A 17850-nucleotide genomic window follows, 5' to 3' on the forward strand; every position below is an offset into this window, starting at 1 on the left:
GCAGGAGGATCACTTGAACGGGGAGGCGGAGGTTGCAGTGGGCTGACAGCATGCCACTGCACTCCAACCTCGGCAACAGAGTGATACTCTGTCTCAAAAAAAAAAAAAAAAAAAAAAAAAGGTTTGTGCATGAACATTCATAGCAGCTTTATTAATATTTTCCCAAACTGAAATTCATCCAATTGTCCATCAACGAATGAATAGATAAACAAATTGTGGTATATTCATGCAATGTAATACTATTCAGCAATAAAAATGAGGGAACTACTGATTCACATAACATGGATGAATCTAAAAAACATTATATTCAGAAAGAAGGCAGACACTGTTGGGCTCAGTGGCTCATGCCTGTAATACCAGCACTACGGGAGGTCGAGGTGGGTGGATCACCTGAGGTCAGGAGTTCAAGACCAGCCTGGCCAACATGGTGAAACCCTGTCTCTACTAAAAATACAAAAATTAGCCAGGTGAAGTGGTGGGCGCCTGTAATCCCAGCTACTCAGGAGGCTGAGGCAGGAGAATCACTAGAATCCGGGAGGTGGAGGTTGCAGTGAGCTGAGATGGTACCACTGCGCTCCAGCAGCCTGGGTGACAGAGTAAGACTCCAATGAAAGAAAAGAAAAGAAAGAAAGAGAGAAAGAGAGAGAGAGAGGAAAGAAGGAAGGAAGGAAGGAGGGAGGGAGAGAGGGAGGGAGGGAAAGAAAAGAAAGAAAAGAAAGAGGCCAGGTGTGGTGGCTCAAGCCTGTAATCCCAGCACTTTGGGAGGCCGAGACGGGCGGATCACGAGGTCAGGAGATCGAGACCATCCTGGCTAACATGGTGAAATCCCGTCTCTACCAAAAAAATACAAAAAAACTAGCCGGGCACCTGTAGTCCCAGCTACTCGGGAGGCTGAGGCAAGAGAATGGTGTAAACCTGGGAGGCGGAGCTTGCAGTGAGCTGAGACTCCATCTCAAAAAAAAAAAAAAAAAAAGAAAGAAAGAAGCCAGACACAAAAGTGTACTACTGTATACTTCTACTTACACGAAGTCCAAATCAGGCAAAACTAAGCTATACTGATAGAAAGCAGAGCACTGGCTGCCTAAAGGGGTAGAAATCAAATGGAAAAGGCTATGAAGGCAGTTTCAGGAGTAATGTTCTGTATCCTAAATGTGTCTTGGTTACATACGTATAGACATTTGTCAAAACCAATCAAATTGCTAGGCATGGTGGCTCACGGCTATAATACCAGCACTTTGGGAGGCTGAGGAGGGAGGATTGCTCGAGCCCAGGAGATCAAGATCAGCCTGAGTAACAAAGTGAGTCCCGTCTGTACAAAAAATTAAATAATTAGGCTGGGTGCAGTGGCTCACGCCTGTAATCCCAGCACTTTGGGAGGCAAAGGCGGGAAGATCATGAGGTTAGGAGTTCGAGACCAGCCTGACCAACATGGCGAAACCCTGTTTCTACTGAAAAAATAAATACAAAAATTAGCCAGGCATGGTGGCGTGCGCCTGTCATCCCAGCTATTCAGAAGGCTGGACAGGAGAATCGCTTGAACCTGGGAGGCAGAGGTTGCAGTGAGCTGAGATCACGCCATTGCAGTCCAGGCTAGGCGACAGAGTGTCAAAAAAAAAAATTAAAAAGTTAGTCACATGTAGTGGTGTGCCGCTGGAGTCCTAGCTACTTAGGAGGCTGAGGTGGGAGGATCACTTGAGCCCAAAAGGTCGAGCCTGCAGTGAACTGTGGTTATGCCACTGTACTCCAACCTGAGCAACAGTGTAGCCTGTAATCCCTGCACTTTGGGAGGCCGAGGTGGGCTGATCACTTGAGACCTGTCTGTGCATTTCACTGTATGTAAATTTTACCTCAAACACACCCATATACACACATTAAAAAATTACACATAAAAACCATCTCCTCTGACCATGTTTTCCAAAGCACGGAGACTGTGAATGAATAAAAAAATGGTGCTCAGGCTTACTTATCCAGCAAGATAATAAAAGCAAAAGTAGAAATAGTAAATAAATAATAACAATTGCAAATGAGTATCTAGTAATTATTATCTGCCAGGCACTTTGGAAACATTTTATGTGCATTAATTCATTTATTCCTGACAATAACCCTATGAGGTACAACTATTAGCCACATTTTACAAATGAGGAAACTGAGGCACATGGCGATTTAGTAATTTGACTGCACATTAGTAAGTGACAGGGCAAGTTCAAAGCCAGGAAATCTGACTCTGACTCGAAAGTCAACACTCTTCCCCACTCTACCCCACTGTCTAGCATCAGTAACAAAAAGCAATGTGGGCCAGGAGCAGTGGATCATGCCTGTAATCCCAGCACTTTGGGAGGCCAAGGTGGGCAGATCACCTGAGATCAGGAGTTTGAAACCAGCCTAACCAACATGGCAAAACCCATCTATACTAGAAATACAAAAATTAGCTGGGCATGGGGACGCATGCCTGTAGTCCCAGCTTCTTGGGAGGCTGAGGCTGGAGAATCGCTTGAACCTGGGAGGTGGAGGTTGCAGTGAGCCAAGATCACGCCACTGCACTCCAGCCTGGGTGACAGAGTGAGACTCCATCTCAAAAATAAATAAATAAATAAACAAATAAAAAAATAAAAAGCAATTTGTATCTTGACTGACTGTCTTAAGCCTGGTTAAAATGAAATAAAAGCAAATGTTTAACAATGCAATATAATAATAGCTACCATTTTGAATAGCTAGTAAGTACCAGGCAAACGTTGTGCTTATTTCAATAACTTGATCAAAGTATTTTTCAGAAGAGAAAACTAAGGCTCAAAAAGACAAGTGACTTGCCCAAGATCACAAAACTAGCAAATGTCAGAATTAAGACCCAAGTCACTCTAATTCCAAAGTCCATGGGCTCTGTCGGGCATATCACGCTGCCTTTATATTTCTCTAATATGTTAGGATATTTTAAAATGACTGCTTCTGTTTCCTTTTTTTTGTAGGAGCTACCTACATTCACACCACATGGACTTCTGTGGGCAGTGTGGCTCTAACTTTTAAAACAGTTTATTTTGAACCATTTAAATTTTGGGGGTGCAGGGTGCAGGGTGCAGTGGCTCATGCCTGTAATCCCTGCACTTTGGGAGGCTGAGGTGGGCTGATCACTTGAGGCCAGCAGTTTGAGACCAACCTGGCCCACAAGGTGAAACCCTGTCTCTACTAAAAATATAAAAATTAGGTTGGGCGCGGTGGCTCACGCCTGTCATCCAAGCACTTTGGGAGGCCAAGGCGGGTGGATCACGAGGTCAGGAATTCAAGACCAGCCTGACCAACATGGTGAAACCCCATCTCTACTAAAAATACAAAAATTAGCTGGGTGTGGTGGTGGGTGCCTGTAATCCCAGCTACCTGGGAGGCTGAGGCATGAGAATCGCTGGAACCCAGGAGGTGGAGGTTGCAGTGAGCCGAGATGGCACCACTGCACTCCAACCTGGGTGACAAGAGTGAAACTCTGTCTCAAACAAAAATAAAAATAAAAATATAAATATAAAAATTAGACAGGTGTGGTGGCACACACATATAATCCCAGCTGCTCGAGAGTTTGAGGCACAAGAATCACTTGAACTCAGGAGGCAGAGGTTGCAGTGAGCTGAGATCATGCCACTGCACTCCAGCCTGGGCTACAGAGCAAGACTGTCTCTTAATAATAATAATAATAATAATAATAATAATAATAATAATAAAATAAACTTTTTTGGCTATGTCTATGCTATAAACATTTTAAAACTTCAAAATGTTGTACAGTGAAAAGTCAGTTTCCCTCCCACTCCCGAGCCGAGTCCTGCAGTCTCAGTCTCCTTCATCAGGGGCCACTATACGTTTTGGTTGTTGGTTTTTTGTTTCGTTTTTTTAGTACCCATTCAGAGAGACTGTATTGATATACAAGCCTAAACACACATAGCTGCAATATATATCCCTTCTACCTTCCATAAACAGTACCACCATAGTGCACCATGCTTGTTCACTTACCTATTTATCATGTAGCTTGTTCCCATAAGAAGCTTTAATTAAAGGCCACACAGAATTACCTTAATTGGATGTACCATAATGTATTTAAGCAGCTCTCCACTGACGGACATTTAGCTTGTCTCCATGTTAGTGACAACTTAAAGGGATTCTCTGTCATGTGAAGTAATTATTTCCTATATCCTCTGGCTAATAGCGTGTACAGTTTTAAAGCAATTTCCTATTCCTTTCTTTTTCAGTCCCCTTCACTGTCAAGACATATTCATTCATTTCTCTGTCTCTCTCGACTGACACATTTCTTTTTTCTTGTTTCTTCAGACACTGTAGTTCTTTACAAGCATTACTCCAGAGATGTTCTAGTCATATTCCTGGCCCCAGACCTCTCCCTACCTTATTTCATTTTGTTTTTCTGATACAGGGCCTCACTCTGTCCCCCAGGCTGGAGTGCGGTGGCACAATCACAGCTCATGCAGCCTCAAACTCCTAGGCTCAAGGGAGCCTCTGCCTCACCTCACCAGTTCATGGCTAATTAGCCACCATACCTGGCTAATTTTTTTGTATTTTAGTAAAGACAGGGTTTCTCTATGTTGGTAAGGCTGGTCTCGAACTACTGACCCCAGGTGGTCCGCCCGCCTCGGCCTCCCAAAATGCTGGGATTACAGGCGTGAGCCACCGTGCCTGGCAATGTACATGCTTTTAAATTACCAAGCCACACTGTTTCCTAAATGAAGAAAACATCATCCAGTTCATGGTGAGGTGAGGATTAAGTGAAAAGATTTATGTGAAAGCACCTTGCCAGAATTTCACATGGGTAATCTCTTTCCCATCATTCAGACCTCAGCCAAAATATCACCTCCTCAGAGAGGAATTCCCTGATTATCCTAGTCCCAAAGTAGCAATCTTTCATGTAATCCCATATTGTCTAACTCTTTACACCATTTTAGTTTCCTTGCAGCATTTACCACTGTCTGAAATTTACTTATACATTGTTTATGTGCCTTATTGCCTGTTTCTCCTAACTAGAATGTAAGCTCCAGAGGGCAGGGACTATGTACACCTTGTACATTGCTTTGGCTTAATATGTGAATGCTCAATAAATATTTGTTGCAAGAATGAAATAACAGTTCAGTTTATAGAGGGAACTGTTTTTCTTACTTTTGGCTTCTGTTGAGTAACAAAAGAAAAACAATTCAACACAAATCAACTCTAGTCCATTCAAACTACCAAAAATGAAAGAGACATTTTACTGAAAGTAGGAAGTAAAAAAATTTTTAGCAGGGTGTAGTGGCACACACCTGTAATCCCAGCATTTTGGGAGGCCAAGGCAGGTGGATCCCTTGAGCCCAGGAATTTGAGATCAGCCAGGGCACCGTGGTGAAATCCTGTCACTATAAAAAAATTTAGTGAGGTGCAGTTGTGCACACCTGTAGTTCCAGCTACTTGGGAGGCAGAGGTGGGAGGATTGCTTGAGCCTGGGAGGTCTAGCTAGTCTGCAGCGAGCTGAGATCATGCCACTGCACTTCAGCCTGGGCAACAGAGTGAGACCTTATCTCAAAAAAGAAAATTTAGCCAGGCGTAGTGGCTCATCAGTAATCTCTTCTTCTTTTTTTTTTTTAAGATGGACTCTTGCTCTGTTGCCCAGGCTGGAGTGCAGTGGAGCAATCTCAGCTCACTGCAACCTCCCACGTTTAAATGATTCTCCTGCCTCATCCTCCTGAGTAGCTGGGATTACAGATGCCTGCTACTACGCCCAGCGAATTTTTGTATTTTTAGTAGAGAAAGGGTTTCACCATGTTGGCCAGGCTGGTCTTGAACTCCTGACCTTGTGATCCGCCCGCCTTGGCCTCCCAAAGTGCTCGGATTACAGGCGTGAGCCACTGCACCCGGCCACCAGTAATCTCTTCTAAAAAGAACTATAATACCAGCACTTTGGGAGGCCGAGACACGCAGATCACTTGAGGTCAGGAGTTTGAGACCAGCCTGGCCAACATGGTGAGCCCCAACTCTACGAAAAATACAAAAATTAGCCATGTGCACATGACTGTAGAGGCTGAGGCAGGAGAATCACTTGAACCCAGGAGGGAGAGGTTGCAGTGAGCTGAGATTATTGTGCCACTGCACTCTAGCCTGGGCAACAGAGTGAGTGAGACTCTGTCTCAAAAAAACAACAACAAAAAAAACACTTAGGTCCTCATAACACCATGAGGTAGATATTATTAACATCATGGGCAGGGGAGATCAAGGCTCAGAGATATTCAATTACTTGTCCAGATTAGTAAGTGGAGGAGCCAGGACTCGAACTCAGGCTTTTCTGGACCCAAATCCCATGTTCTCAACCATTACACTAGACTGCCTTATGCAAATGAATTGGGTGGATATAAGCAATCAGATCTAAGGCAATTTTGCTTTTAAAAAAAATTCAGATGGAATTTCCTGGGCTCAGGAGGTCCTCCCACATCAGCCTCCTGAGTAGCTGGGACTACAGGCACACACCAGTGTGTCCTGCTCAATATTTTGCTTTAGATAAAGTAGTCTGGGACCTTCTTAGACCAGTAATCTCTTCTAAAAAGAACTGCCCCAGAAAAACCTGGTATTCTTGGTGATAAATGACCAGAAACTCTGTGAAGAAAGGTTATTAATTTTGTTTGCAGCCTTTGGTTCTGAAGCATCAGACCATGTCCTACCTGGGCAGCCTCGTAAGTGATGGTCTTGGTCTCAGTGTGGACAATAGGGACGTCTTTGGTTGGGATTTCACTTTTCACAGCATTGGTATTATCTGAGATGGTGACAGTTTGTGTCTTCACCAGGGGAGGCTGTGAAGCAGTAAGGAAAGAGTTACTAGAGTGTTTCTGAAGGCAATGGAGAAGTAATCTTCTGACACTGATCTGATCAAAGTGTTAGCTTTAATTAAGTAAAGGGCTAGCTCAATCTCCAAAGGTGTTTACTCTGCCCAAGACTTCGACAGTATTCCAAAGTAACCCTGACAAGGTGTCAAATCATGAGGGATATTAAAAAGCGGCATTACTGTAATAACCTTCATAAGCTTATTGGAAAGCTGTAAGATCAGACAGTTATGACTGGTGATATAAAACACTTCAGACTGACCTTCAGAATTTGAATATAAAACGATTTGCCAAATAGCAATCACTTTGATTTGTCCTTGTGTCTGTACCATTATAATTAAGAAAATCAGCCACATTTCCTCCACTAAGTACAAATGGTACATGAAACAGCAGTGGCAATGGAATGCATTACCCTCGACTTCATTAACTTCTTTCAAATCAATGTCAGAGATTTACTTTGGAGTTACTGAGAAGAGACAGTATTTGGAAAACTGGAAAGAAAAAAACAATCAGTTCTACCACCACCTGGTGATTAATCCCAGAATTTCAGAAGAATGAACATTAGTGGAACATCAAAGGCCTTCTTGTCCATCTCCTCACCTTCCCCAGGAGTATAAATCACCCTGAAACTACCATTTGATTGTGATAAGGTTAAGTGGCCAACCACCTTAGCATAGGAAATCAGTGCCTATGATCCTGGAAGCTCTTGTGGGTGGGGTCAGTGGGAGTGGTGCGCTGCACAATGTGGCTGCAGTACATAAATAATTTGGGGCCTGAAATCTCGTAAGAAGATGAGTTGCCCCTTTAATTAAGAGTATTTGAATTTTTTAAGCATGGTCTCAGAACACTGAAGCCTCCTCACCAAAGAAGTTGCCACAATTCACCTCTTTCCATGGCCCACACTTGAGCAAGGAAAAGATGAACACACTTAACCAGCTTCATAAAGACCAACAGCTGGAGTTTTGTTCAGTTATCAGAGAAGAAAGCATTTCTAGCCATGGAGTTAATTGCTCTGAATGAATTTCTTTGGCACAATCAAAGACTTTAATTTTACTCTGTGATTTTGAAAACAGCAGGGAGGCCACTACCCTCAGCACACCACCACCATCTCCTACACAGGACAGATTCTGGCCCTCTTCCAAAGACAGTCATTAGACCTGCATCATTGAATAAGTTACTACCTGGAAACTTCGAATGAGGGTGGGGAACTGGTTACCCACATGAAAGTCAAGAAATGATCCATTTTGTTTTCCAGGTGGCTCTCCTGGTGTAACATGTTCTTCACTACTCTCTGCCTTTTTCTCACCAGGTTGCAGCTGACAGGAAGCTGGTGTTACTGGGAACTTTAAGGCACCGGCCTGTTCCTCCACTCCTATATATTCCCCAGTTAGGCCTCTTGGCATCTCCTTAATATCAAGATAGCCAGCTGCCCCCTCCTCCTTCTCTTCTGTCTCCTTGCTGCTTATGGAGAGGGAGCCAAAGGCAAAGCTTTGCAGAGACTCCGACGGGGTGGTCATCTGGCTTTTACTAGGAACTACCGAATGCTTGGGACCCTCCCATTCAGAGTCAGGGTTAGTAGATGGCCCCTTTGTCACGACAGCCACCTCCTCTGTGCGAATGCCATTTATACTCTACAAATGAATGAACACATACAAAAGCAAGAAGATTAGGTATAAGTGGGAGAATGAACTCTGAGAATCAACAGTGATTTTTGGAAGCCTCAAAAATATTGCTACTAATATAAACTATGAATCTTAGCTGATAACATGGTCAAAAGGAAGAACTGCTGTTCACTACACATTATCAGCAGCTTAAGCAGTTCCAACCTCATTTTGGTCCTATTTCTATATCATTGTTAATCTGAAAAACAATTATCCAGCAATTTATATTCCTATGGTCTTCCTTGTGTAACATACTTAAAGGAGTTACTTTGTCATTCCTAAATGCCTAAGTTATTACTATGCACAGGACACAATGCAATTTGTGAGTCAGTCAAAATATATTGTTTTTTTTTTCTTTGAGACAGGGTCTCACTCTGTCACCCAGGCTGGAGTGCAGTGGTGTGACCATAGCTCACTGCAGCCTTGAATTCCTGGATTTAAGGGATCCTCCTGCCTCAGCCTCCAGAGTAGTTAGAACTACAGGCATGCTCCACCAAAACCTGGCTAGGTTTTACATTTTTGTAGAAACAGGGTCTCACTATGTAGTCCAGGCAGATCTCAAACTCCTGGCCTCCCATAATCCTCCCACCATGGCCTCCCACAGTGCTGGGATTACAGGCAAAACATATCCGTAAGGAACCTAATCAGGTTGAAAAATGTTTCATATTTCCAAACTGTATGTATTCTCACACTAGCCCTGCATGGAGAAGCTAAAATCTAGACTAGCTGTCAGGGAGACAGAAGTTGAGTACATCTAGCACAGGCTTACTTCAATCATTGTCATGACATCAAACATGATATCAAAAGTGGTGACATGTTTCTTTGTAACAATTAAAATGACCCAGCAGCTGATATGTATTTCTTCACAGATGAAAGACACAACACTTCCAACCTCCAAGAGAAATAAATCCTGGAAATACAGAGTTCCCTCCTGGGCCGAATACCTCACTCCACAGGAAAAACAGTTCTAAAGCAAGTAGTGTCAGCACTCTGTATCTGTGGGTTCTGCATCCATAGATTCAACCAACCATGGATCAAAGGTATTTGGAAAAAAAACTGCATCTATGCTGAATATGTGCAGACTTTTTTCTTGTCATTGTTCCCTAAAGAATACAGTATAACAACTATTTACATAGCGTTTATATTGTATTAGGTATTATGAGTAATCTAGAGATGACTTAAAGTATTCAGGAGAATATGCATAGGTTATATGTAAATACCACGTCATTTTAAATCCAAGACTTGAGCATTTGTGAATTTTGGTATCCAGGGGAGGTCCTGGAACCAAGGCCCCACAGATACTGCGGAACCACTGTACCTGGAAGAGCATGTGGATGAGAAGATACCATCCCAGTAGATGGACCTATTCCTAAGTTAAAAGAAAGGTGCTCTAGGTGGAAGAAGAAGGAATTCACACTAGTAGGAAATGAATGAGTCATTGAAAAATAAATAACCTTGCCACAAAAAGAATAAAATACCTAGGAATGCCAGCTAACCAGGAAGGTGAAAGATCTCTACAATACCACAGGGCTATAGTAACCAAAACAGCATGGTGGGTTGGGCATGGTGGTTCATGTCTGTAATCCCAGCATGCTGGGAGGCTGAGGCAGGCAGATCACCTGAGGTCAGGAGTTTGAGATCAGCCTGGCCAACAATGCAAAACCCCGTTCATGCCTGTAATCCCACCACTTTGGGAGGCTGAGGTGGGCAGATCACCTGAGGTCAGGAGTTCGAGATCACCCTGGCCAACGTGGCAAAATCCTGTCTCTACAAAAATACAAAAATTAGCTGGGCATGGTGGCATGTGCCTGTAGTCCCAGCTACTTGGGAGGCTGAAGCAGGAGACTTGCTTAAACTCGGAAGGTGGAGGTTGCAGTGAGCTGAGATCAAGCCACTGCACTCCAGCCGGGGTGACAGAGTGAGACTCCGCCTCAAAAAAGAAAAGAAAACAACAACAACAACAAAACAAACACCAGCATGGTGTACTGGTATGAAAACGGACATATGAAACAGAATAGAGAACCTAGAAATAAGGCCACACACCTACAACTATCTGATCCTCAACAAAGCTGACAAAAACAAGCAATGAGGAAAGGAAGGATTCTCTATTCAATAAATGGTGCTGGGATAACTGGCTAGCCATATATACAAGATTGAAACTGGATTCCTTCCTTATACCATATACAAAAGTCAACTCAAGATGGATTAAAGACTTAAATGTAAAACCCAAAACTAATAAAAACCCTGGAAGACAACCTAGGCAATAGCATTCCGGACACAGGAACTGGCAATTTTTTTTTTTTTGAGACACAATCTCGCTCCATCACCCAGGTTGGAGTGTAGTGGCGTGATCCTGGCTCACTGCAAGCTCTGCCTCCTGAGTTCAAGTGATTTTCCTGCGTCAGCCTCCAAAGTAGCTGGGACTACAGACGTGTGTCACCACGCCTGGCTAATTTTTGTATTTTTAGAAGAGACGGGGTTTCGCCATGTTAGCCAGGCTGGTCTTGAGCTCCTGACCTCATGACCCGCCCACCTCAGCCTCCCAAAGTGCTGGGATTACAGGCATGAGCCATCGCACCCAGCTAAGAACTGGCAAAGATTTTATGATGAAGATGCCAAAAGCAATCACAATAAAAGCAAAAATTGACAAATGGGATCTAATTAAACTTAAAAGCTTCTGCACAGTGTAAGAAACTATCAATAGAGTAAACAAATAACCTACAGAATTGGAGAAAATATTTGCAAATTCCGCATCTGACAAAAGTCTAATATCCCACATCTATAAGAAACTTAAACAAATTTACAAGAAAACAACAACCCCATTAAAAAATGGGCAAAAGGACATGAACAGACACATTTCAAAAGAAGATATACATATGGCTGACAAGCATAAGAAAAAAGGTTCAATATCACTGATTAGAGAAATGCAAATCAAAACCACAGTGAGACACTATGTCCCACCAGTTAGAATGGCTATTATTAAAAAGTCAAAAAATAACAGATGCTGATGAGGTTGCAGAGAAAAGGGAATGCTTATACACTGTTGGTGGGAGTGTAAATTAGTTCAACCACTGTGTAAAGCAGTGTGGTGATTCCTCAAGGAGCTAAAAACAGAACTAACATTTGACCCAGCAATCCTATTACAAGGTGTATACCCAAGGAATATAAATCGTTTTACCATTAAGACACATGCATGTGTATGTTTATTGTAGCACAATTCACATGACAAATATATAAAATCAGCCTAAATTCCCATCAATGGCAAAATTAGATAAAGAAAATGTGATATATATACACACACACACACACACACACACACACACATACACACGCACACACCATGGAATACTATGCAGCCATAAAAAAGAACGACTCATGTCCTTTGCAGGAACATGGATGGAGCTGGAGGCCATTATCCTTAGCAAACGAACACACGAACAATAAAAGCAAACACTGCATGTTCTCATTTATAAGTGGGACCTAAATGATGAGAACACATGGATACAAGGGGAACAAGAGACACCAGAGCCTACTTGGGGTGGAGGGTGGGAAGAAGGAGAGGATCAGAAAAAATAACTATTGGGTACTAGGCTTAGTACTTGGGTGACAAAATAATCTGTAAAACAAACCCCTATGACACAAATTTACCTACGTAACAAACCTGCACATGTACCTAAAATAAAAGTCAAAAGAAGAAAAAGAAATAACCTAACCAAAGCCAAATGTCATGGCAAGTGACATCTGCATGTGCTCACCAGAGAGCTGTATATAAGCCGCTTAGGCATGAAATATTGGTAAGAGCCTTTGACCATATTATAAACCACAGAGAAACAATAAAGAAAAGATCTCTTAAGAAGGTGTTCCTGGCTGGGCACAGTGGCTCACGCCTGTAATCCCAGCACTTTGGGAGACCAAGGTGGGTGGATCACCTGAGGTTGGGAGTTCGAGTCTGTCCAACATAGAGAAACCCCGTCTCTACTGAAAATACAAAATTAGCCGGGCATGGTGGCACATGCCTGTAATCCCAGCTACTCAGGAGGCTGAGGCAGGAGAACTGCTTGAATCTGGGAGGCAGAGGTTGCGGTGAGCCAAGATTGCACCGTTGCATTCCGGCCTGGGCAACAAGAGCAAAACTCCGTCTCAAAAAAAAAAAAAAGAAGGTAAGAAGGTGTTCCTATGAGTAAACAATATAGTTTGAACCAGCTTACACATTGTAGTACTCAAAGCAATGTTACATGTATTATATTAGGAAAATCACTGCTGCTCCTTAACTTGTCAACCAGCCTCCATTTTGATTAATATTAACCAGGGCTCTATAAAGGCAAGGAAAGGCACACTACACACAGGAACTTCACGCCAGCTTCACTCCCAAGCCATCTTGAAACATGCAACTCAAAAGCATCTCAAACCGGCACCAGGTGAATTCATATTAGGTAGATCTTTCATTGGCTGATAACAAATATGACTTAGGATATGAAAGATGGAACTGAAAGACTGACAACAGGGCTGTCTCTGTCTGCAAATGTATCTGAGATACAGCAATTATTCTTGACAAGAATATATGAATTTCTTCATATTTAACATGAAAATAATACTTGGTTTGACTTATAGGGTTCTGAGGATCAAATACAATAACATACTGTATATGAAACCATATTGTATACTTCCTCATTTAATTCAACCAACCAATGAGCAGAACACCTATAATGTGCTAGGGCCTGGGGGACACTAGAATGAATCTGTCATATTGTTAAGATGCTATGCTACTTTCCAGGGCACTTATCTCACTGTTTCTTTTGAGTCAGGCAAGTGGCTACAGAGCTGTTCAAAAATAGATCAGCTGGCAAAACAAACAGGCTTTCTGAAATTGCTACATGCTAGTCCTAGCATTGTGACTAGCTATCTGAACCCATTCACATGGAGAGGAACTTTGGGCTTCTTTAAACAATTTGTCGCAACTGAGAAGGCTGATTAATAATCAGAAAAATACCTAAGATAATCAAGTAAAAGCCAATTTTGTGCCAGTTTGTTCAAGTGGTAAGTGGTAGTCTGTCATCAAGAAGCTATTTGTGAACTAAACATTACTTAGGTCAGCACCACCTGACCCACACTTGCCTACTGCTGAGTTAAATTAGACAGATCAACCTATTGTTTTCCAAAGCATGTATAGACGAGAACAATGATAAAAGCCCTAGACACAGTAATTTCAACCCAACAAATATTTACTGAGCACCTAATACGTACTAGTCTTCAGAAATAAAAGAAAAACATAACAGGTTGGATTACCATTTATAGCACTCTCACATATGGTCAAATCAGCTTTTCCAGTTGACGCTGTTATCCAGATCTCTAGGACAACAGAGACAACTATTTGTTGAGCATCCTCCCAGGGGTGTAGAATGCAACATGTTGCAAACTAAACTCATCTCTGTTGCTGTCTGGTTATCCCTCCCCAACTTCCTCCATCACTTCTTCTTTTTTTTTCCTTTTCTTTGAGACAGGGTTTCACTCTTGTTGCCCAGGCTGGAGTGCAATGGCGTGATGTCGGCTCACTGCAACCTCTGCCTCCCAGGTTCAAGCGATTCTCCTGCCTGAGCCTCCCAAGTAGCTGGGATTACAGGCATTCGCCACCGCGCCTGGCTAATTTCGTATTTTTAGTAGAGACAGGGTTTCTCCATGTTGGTCAGGCTGGTCTTGACCTCAGGTGATCCACCTGCTTCAGCCTCCCAAAGTGCTGGGATTACAGAAGTGAGCCACTGCATCTGGCCCCTCCATCATTTCCATCATATTGGTAGAAGGTATATACATCCATTCAGTCATCCATGCCAGAATTCTGAGAATCATCTTCAACTCCTTCCTTATATTTATCCGCTAACCCCCAGAGATTATGTCACCAAAGCATTTTTATTCCATTTTAATATCTCCTTTATCTATTTGCTTTAATGTTTCCCTCATCAATTCCCACATTTACTACCTTTGTTCAAGCTCTTCGCCCAAGCTGGAGTAGAGTGGTGCAATCTCAGCTCACTGAAACCTCCACCTTCCGGGTTCAAGTGATTCTCCTGCCTCAACCTCCAAGTAGCTGGGGTTACAGATGCGTGCCACCATGCCCAGCTAATTTTTGTATTTTTAGTCAAGACACGGTTTCATCATGTTGGCCAGGCTGGTCTTGAATTCCTGACCTCAAGTAATCTGCCCACCACGGCCTCCCAAAGTGTTGAGATTACAGGTGTGAGCCACTGTGCCCGGCCTGTTAAAGCTCTTAGAATACCTCATCCAGATTACCACAAATGCCATCAACAGTTTTTCTTCTTTCCTTTCTTCCCTCCTTCTTATCTCAAACCTTCCTTGAATGTGTCATCTATCATGCTGCTAAAGTGCTTAATTCTAAAACTAAACATTGAAAATTCAATTTTCTAGTTTAAAACCCTTCACTGGGTTTTAGTAAGACAGAAAATACTTTAAAATCTGACCCTTACCTCTCTCTCCAGCTTCATCCAGCTACACCTCCACATATATTCTTCTCCCCATTACTTCAACTATTTTTAGTTCCTAGGACAGAGCATCTTTCTCTTACCTCTGTGCCTTTGTAAATGTTATTCCTTCTGCCTGGAAGTCCACACTTAGCTCAATTGTCATTTCTTCTAGATTTTCCTTGGCTGCTTAAAATATGTTTAGATAACAGTCCTCTTTTGTTCCCATTGTACCCTATCGTCACTGGCATATTCATCTGTCTTTTCCATTAGACTATGAAATCCTTGGGGGATGAGAACTTGTTATTGTCTTACTTAGCTCTCTTTCTTGTACAATTTTTGGTATGTAATAGATGCTCAGTAAAAACATGTTGAAGGTATGTTAGGTAAATCCAGGTCACTTGAGAACTTCTTCTTTGCCCTGTGCTATTCAGTAACTAAAATGTTTAGAAAAGCACGCTTAGGAAGAAATAAACAGTGGCTCATTTGACCAGACTCATAGTCTAGTCCAGCATTTTATCTCCTCCATCAGTAAAATAAGAGAAAACTATTATTTTTGTATGTTTACCATGTGCCAGGTGCTGTGCTAATCACTTTAGCATGTTTTTTCATTGAATTATTGACAGAATAATTATGAATTAGTCATTATTTCTATTTTATGGATGAACAGATGGGCAGCTACTGTTTAAACTCATCTATCTCTGGTTCTAGAGCCCATCTTCTTCCCATGACACCAGAAGGTATTTCAAGTAGGACCAAAGCACATGTCCTATTTATTTTACTCCTGTATATATTTATTTTTTAGAAATAGGCTCTTGCTATGTTGCTCAGGCAGGATTCAAATCCCTGGGCCCAAGGGATCTTCCCACCTCAGGCTCCCAATTAGCTAGGACTACAGGCACATGCCAGTGTGCCCAGCTTCAGGACATGTCCTATCATGCTCAAAATAACACATAACAAACCTGACTCTAACTTTGAGAAGTACAAACAGCGTCCAAACTCCTCTTAACAGTCTGTTCTTAGTGGCTGACACTACATTTTTACATATAAGAAGGCTGAAAAGCCAGAAGACAAGACTGGTCGGAAGAAGATACAAAGTCTCCATGTCACAAGACACCCAGAATTTGGCATTTAATATCAGTAAAGAATTCTAACTGACAGTGTTGTTGCCTTTGGCTATGACCATCATCAAGGGCCATTGGATTATATAAGACTGCAACTGCACATACCAAATTAGCCTGAAAACTTGAAAGGGATCTTCTCAAGTAGAAGATAATATATGGCTGTGTCTGAACCATCCTCAGTGACAAAAAGGCAAAGTTGAGACTTAATGTGATTCAAAGGTGTTAATCTAGACGTTGCTTACCTGAATTGATGGGGAATCTATAAGAAAAAAGATGTTGGCTGGGTGTGGTGGCTCACACCTGTAATCCTAGCACTTTGGGAGGCCAAGGGGGGTGGGTCACCTGAGGTCAGGAGTTCAGGATCAGCCTAGCCAACATGGCGAAACCCCGTCTCTACTAAAAATATAAAAATTAGCCAGGCGTGGTGGTGCACACCTGTAATCCCAGCTATTCAAGAGACTGAGGAAGGAGAATCGCTTGAACCCAGGAGGCGGAGGTTGCAGTGAGCTGAAATTGTGCCACTGCACTCCAGCTTGTGCGACAGGAGGGAGGCTCCATCTCAAAAAAAAAAAAAAAAGAAAAGAAAAAGGAAAAAAGGTGCTATGATAGAAAGACTGGCTGCCTATGAAGTACTACAATGATATCTAGTTGGTTTTAATAATATGAAAAAAAGAATGCTAGACAAATATTTAATGGAACAGAAACATTATTTGAAGATTCTCAATTTCATTTAAAAAGTCAATGGCTCCTGCTAAGTATGATAATTCAGTATTTTCTTTGTTTTGGGGAAGAAAACAAGATTTTTTTTCCTAAAAGCTTTCTCTCAAAAACTGTGCAAAGGGATTATGTCTCAGAATCATCAGACCCTGATTATACATGTGCCTTTATGAGTTAAAAATTACCCCTTTTTTGACCTATGAATTCCAGATATCATTAAAAGCAGGATATGGGCTGGGCACGGTGGCTCACGCCTACAATCCCAGCACTTTGGGAGGCCAAGGCCAGTGATCACCTGAGGTAGGGAGTTCGAGACCAGCCTGACCAACATGGAGAAACCCTGTCGTTACTAAAAATACAAAATTAGCCAGGCGTGGTGGCACGTGCCTGTAATCCCAGCTACTTGGGAGGCTGAGGCAGGAGAATCGCTTGAACCCAGGAGGTGGAGGTTGCAGTGAGCTGAGATTGTGCCACTGCACTCCAGCCTGGGCAACAAGAGCAAAACTCCAGCTCAAAAAAAAAGCAGGATATGGGTGTTTTATAGGTATTTTGCTGCCTCTCCATTAAATGCAATCCAGAGTCTTTTTCTTTTCAGGTTATTTCTGAAGTAAGGATTTACATATTTGAAGAGACTATCAAAAGAACCACGGTTGGCTGGGCGCAGTGGCTCAACCTGTAATCCCAGCACTTTGGGAGGCCAAGGCTGGCGGATCACGAGGTCAGGAGATGGAGACTATCCTGGCTAACACGGTGAAACCCTGTCTCTACTATAAATCCAAAAAATTAGCCGGGCATGGTGGTGGGCGCCTGTAGTCCCAGCTACTCGGGAGGCTGAGGCAAGAGAACGGCGTGAACCCGGGAGGCGGAGCTTGCAGTGAACTGAGATTGTGCCACTGCACTCCAACCTGGGCGACAGTGAGACTCTGTCTCAAAGAAAAAAAAAAAGAAAAAGAACCACAGTTATGCTTACAAGACTGTCTTATCCTTTAAGAGATCAAAGTGAAAATATATTCTGAAAATTTTTCTAAAATTTTGCTACATAAGA

At 42.5% G+C, this 17850-nt stretch overlaps 1 protein-coding gene across 32 annotated transcripts in view; it reads right to left on the reverse strand.

Annotated features, from left to right (window-relative positions):
• EPB41 (erythrocyte membrane protein band 4.1) overlaps positions 1 to 17850 on the reverse strand; it is a 231276-nt gene that overhangs the window by 14874 nt on the left and 198552 nt on the right. For 18 of the 32 annotated variants that reach the window (XM_073007601.1, XM_073007598.1, XM_073007600.1 and 15 more), the window contains one exon: positions 6672 to 6800. The exons of 2 other annotated variants lie outside the window; for them this stretch is intronic. In XM_073007601.1, coding sequence (XP_072863702.1) covers positions 6672 to 6800 — 129 coding nt within the window. Of the gene's footprint in view, positions 1 to 6671; positions 6801 to 8011; positions 8462 to 17850 lie in introns of all 32 variants that reach the window. 12 more of the 32 variants (XM_007979720.3, XM_037988782.2, XM_007979728.3 and 9 more) reach the window with 2 other exon arrangements.

Source organism: Chlorocebus sabaeus, chromosome 20 (assembly GCF_047675955.1).
Source record: "Chlorocebus sabaeus isolate Y175 chromosome 20, mChlSab1.0.hap1, whole genome shotgun sequence".
NCBI classification, from domain to species: Eukaryota; Metazoa; Chordata; class Mammalia; order Primates; family Cercopithecidae; genus Chlorocebus; species Chlorocebus sabaeus.